This window comes from Solanum stenotomum, chromosome 12 (genome assembly GCF_019186545.1).
Source record: "Solanum stenotomum isolate F172 chromosome 12, ASM1918654v1, whole genome shotgun sequence".
NCBI classification, from domain to species: domain Eukaryota; kingdom Viridiplantae; phylum Streptophyta; class Magnoliopsida; order Solanales; family Solanaceae; genus Solanum; species Solanum stenotomum.
In genome coordinates this window covers 27,253,327-27,257,227 of record NC_064293.1, presented here as the reverse complement: position 1 = coordinate 27,257,227, position 3,901 = coordinate 27,253,327, and the positions used below count along the sequence as shown (strand labels likewise).

Sequence of the window (3,901 nt, the reverse complement as noted above, 5' to 3'; positions counted from 1 at the left end):
TTATACCACATGAGATATGAAAAAGTTATGAATTTCATGAACTATAGATACAATATAATTAATACAAAATGTCATACTAATTTAACTTCTCTCAATGAGATTATTAACTTCAGAAAGCTCCACTAATTTCCCCCTTTTTTCAGCCTTGTCCTTTAAATCATCAAGATAATGTTGATACATATATGACACAAATCCCCAAATTGCCAACACCATTGACATCACTTTAATACCACTCAACTTGTCATGAAGAAATATCACAGCCAAAACAGGAGCCACAGGCAAACCTAATATACTAATTACATTTGAAAATAATGAAGACACTTTAAAAATTAACCCTACTGAACCAACTGTATAAAATTGCCAACAAATAGACGTCCCAATTAAATTTAAAACATAACTAATTTTCCCTAATTCATATTCATTCATTTCTTTCACTAACTTTTTCCACTCCCCGCTAGCAAAAAGCCCTATTAACAATACCATAGTCGCACTTATCGACTGATAAGTTGACATTTCTATTATCAAACGAAAGCTTTCTTTCTTAAAGATTTTTTGAAGAGCGAGTTGTGTTATAGAAAGCATCAACGCGTACCCAGCAGAGGCAGCTAATGTAGACAAAAATCCAAATATATATTTTTGTCTAGACGTTTTATTATTGGTACGTTCACTAGAATCGTCGTTGTGGAGAACTAGGAGAGAAGAAGAGATAGTGAGAATTACTAATGAGTTTACTATATAAGGGGTGAATTTTTGTTTATTTAGGAAGTATGAAAAAATGGCATTGAAACCTAATTGACTAGCACAAATAAGTGAATAAGTTGTAACAGGAAGATATTGTAGACCTATTGTGTATAACATACAATTTCCAGCTATAAATAAACCTAGTATAGTATAAAGTGAAGAAACAATTATAAAAGATGGTTTTTTAATTATTTCAATATTTTTATTAGTTTTTTTTGGTTTTATAAAAAGGAAAGGGATGAGAATTGGGAAGGCTATAGTTTGTACTAATGTGGCTAACCATTTACTATTTCCACCTTTTTCAAAATATATTCTACCTAAAAGTGTACCTATAGCTTGGGTAGATAGAACTAATATTGAATAAATGATCATTTGGATCCACCATTTATAATGTACCAAAGTTGGACCTTTTAATTGAGATTCATTTTGAGAGATGATTTCTTCCCTTTTAACTTCTTCACCTGCTTCAAATAAGATTTCATAATTAGTGACCAAGTAGATAAAACAAAGTACTAGTACTATAATCAGAGGCAGAGCCAAAATTTCAATTTTATAGATTCAAAATTTTAATATGGCTAGTTCAAAGGTTAATAATTGAGTTCTCAATATTTTTATACATAATGAATTTCTTGTCACAAATATATTATTTAAGTAAAATTTAATGGATTCGATTGAATCCGTAGCTGGACTTCTAGATTCGTCCCTAATTATATTATCAATTTTTACTCTTTTGTGCAGGTGGTTTATTTCATATATGGTCTATATATAAACCTTGTATAAGCATAATACATATCTTTTAACATAAATTCAGCTGATATTTATGTCCTTTAACTTTGGGTGTTCATAAATAGACACTTAAATTTGTATAAAATTGAACAAGTAGACACATTCGTCACGTAAGACGAATGCGTCTATTTATTCAATTTTATACAAGTTTAATATCTATTTATGCACATCCAAAATTAGAGAAGGACACATTTATGTATTATCCCTTTATTATAATTGAAAAATCACAAAAATTTGCCACATTAAAGTGATTTAACTTTACCCCGTTATATTTGTGAAGTGGTGAAATATTATTATTTTTCACATTAAAATAACTCAATTCTGTGTGATTTTTTAATGAACTATATTACACTAAACTGATCGAACCTCACCAAAATGTTGAACATTGTCTATTAGAACAAAAAAAATGAAAGAACTCTATTTTGTCAAAGTAAATTACGAAGGTGCATACTTATCCTAGTTAAGAAATAATATACGATAATACGAATGTTGAAAATTAGGGTAAAAGAGTTGTAGGTAATTAATTGACTGTTGCAGTATTTTTATGTTGAGAGGCAGGGGATTAATAGTTCTATTTAGTACTCATAGTATTTTATTCTACAACTTTTATTATTATTTATTATTTTATTTTATTTGTTTATCTTGTTATTTTATTATCGTTATTTTCCTTTCTATCTTGTTTTGGGGTTCCACTTCTTTTGAGCCAAAGAATCTATCGAAAACAATCTCCTAATCTCACAATAAAGATAAGAATAGGATCTGTATACATCATACGTACCCCTCATATCCCACTTATGAGATTATTAATAGAAACGAAGAAGAGATGAGATTGAAACTTTACTTATTAGATGTTAAACACTGCATTAAACAATAACTATGTCTATATTAACAAATCTCCATATATAATATACTTTTCTTCTGCCAAAATTTTTCTTGATGCATATATTTAAATTAAAACATAAAAATAACTCCCAACACATAAATAAACAATTACTCAAATAAATAACGGCTGGTAACCAGTATAGATAACTTGTTCTTGTATATTTTATCTGTTTTGCACCCAAAAAATTAAAATAGATTATCTTCACAAGCTTGTCAAGATTCTCTTCTAAAATAAGTCCATAAAAGACCATCATACAAATTACACAGTATGTTATTATTGCTATTGTTGAAGTTAACTCATTAAAATAGTAAAAACGCAAAATATTATTTCATCATATTAAAATAATTCAACTATATATGTGATAACTATTATAAATTAACTTTACCCTATAACCGTAAAGTCACAAATGTTCTCTACTTTAGCAGTATTTTTAGTAAGTAGATCTATACTTTTGCCTTTTGTACTGCCCTGAAATCTATATCTCCAAATAATTAAATATAGAAAATATTACTCCCTCCGTCTCATTTTATGTGACACTTTTCAGATTTTGATACTCAAACAAGTCTATCTTTGAGCGTAATTTTTTCATGGATCTTTTAAATATTTTGAATTATCAATTATTGTGATTTATAGTACTTTTTACGTAGTTTACAAATATATAAATTTCATTTTTAAAAAAATTAAGATTTCATGCGCAAATTTCGGTCAAACTTAAACTGTTTGACTCTCGAAAAATGAAAAGTGCCACATAAATTGGGACAGAGGGAGTACGTAAATAGACAACTTAAATTATCATAATCTCTAAAATTTCCTATTAGTTAAAAAAATTACAAAAATCCCCTCCCAAGACATCCCTAGTTAGCCTTTCCCCTTTCGAATACATTCATATCCCTTCTCCGATACATTCCTCCCCTCTCAGATACATCTATGAGCTATGTATCCGCATGTTGCCTAATATATCTGAAATCCTATAATTTTAAGAAATTTTTATAATTTAAAAAAGAATAGAGATATAATATAATTAGTTTTTTAACGGAATAAGATTTATGTAATATAGAAGCTCACCTTGTACTTGTGATTGCTCTACTGCTGAAGAATCCCCCATCTCATACACTTGGTAAAAAGAAAGAAAGAAAGAAAGAATTCTTGTTGAAAATAAATCAAGTGAGAAACTTAATAAGTAGTAAGTAGTATTTATAATATAATTTTTAAAGGAAGCTTTATCCATGAGATGATGCACAATGAACGGTTGGCAATCATTTTTATTTGTTTATTATTTTAAAAATAATTTTTTATTTTAACTTATTACTTTATATTAATAAATCAATAATTATAAAAAAAAATTATTTTATCCTCAATTATAATTACATATTCTTCAAATCAATTCTCAAGACCTAAAACTATACATTAATTAATAAAAGTATTATAATGAAATATATATATTATTAATTATTTTTTAGGAACGTACAAGTTCAAAATAAATAAGTAAAA

At 27.3% G+C, this 3,901-nt stretch overlaps 1 protein-coding gene across 1 annotated transcript; it reads right to left on the bottom strand.

Moving 5' to 3' along the window:
• Window positions 1-3,581, bottom strand: LOC125849103 (probable purine permease 6). The gene is made up of 2 exons (XM_049529119.1): window positions 3,476-3,581; window positions 1-1,202 (listed from the first exon to the last, which is right to left on the bottom strand). The coding sequence occupies exons 1-2, from the start codon at window positions 3,513-3,515 to the stop codon at window positions 82-84; spliced, it is 1,161 nt and encodes a 386-aa protein (XP_049385076.1). The 5' UTR covers window positions 3,516-3,581; the 3' UTR covers window positions 1-81.
• Window positions 3,582-3,901: the final 320 nt, after the last annotated feature.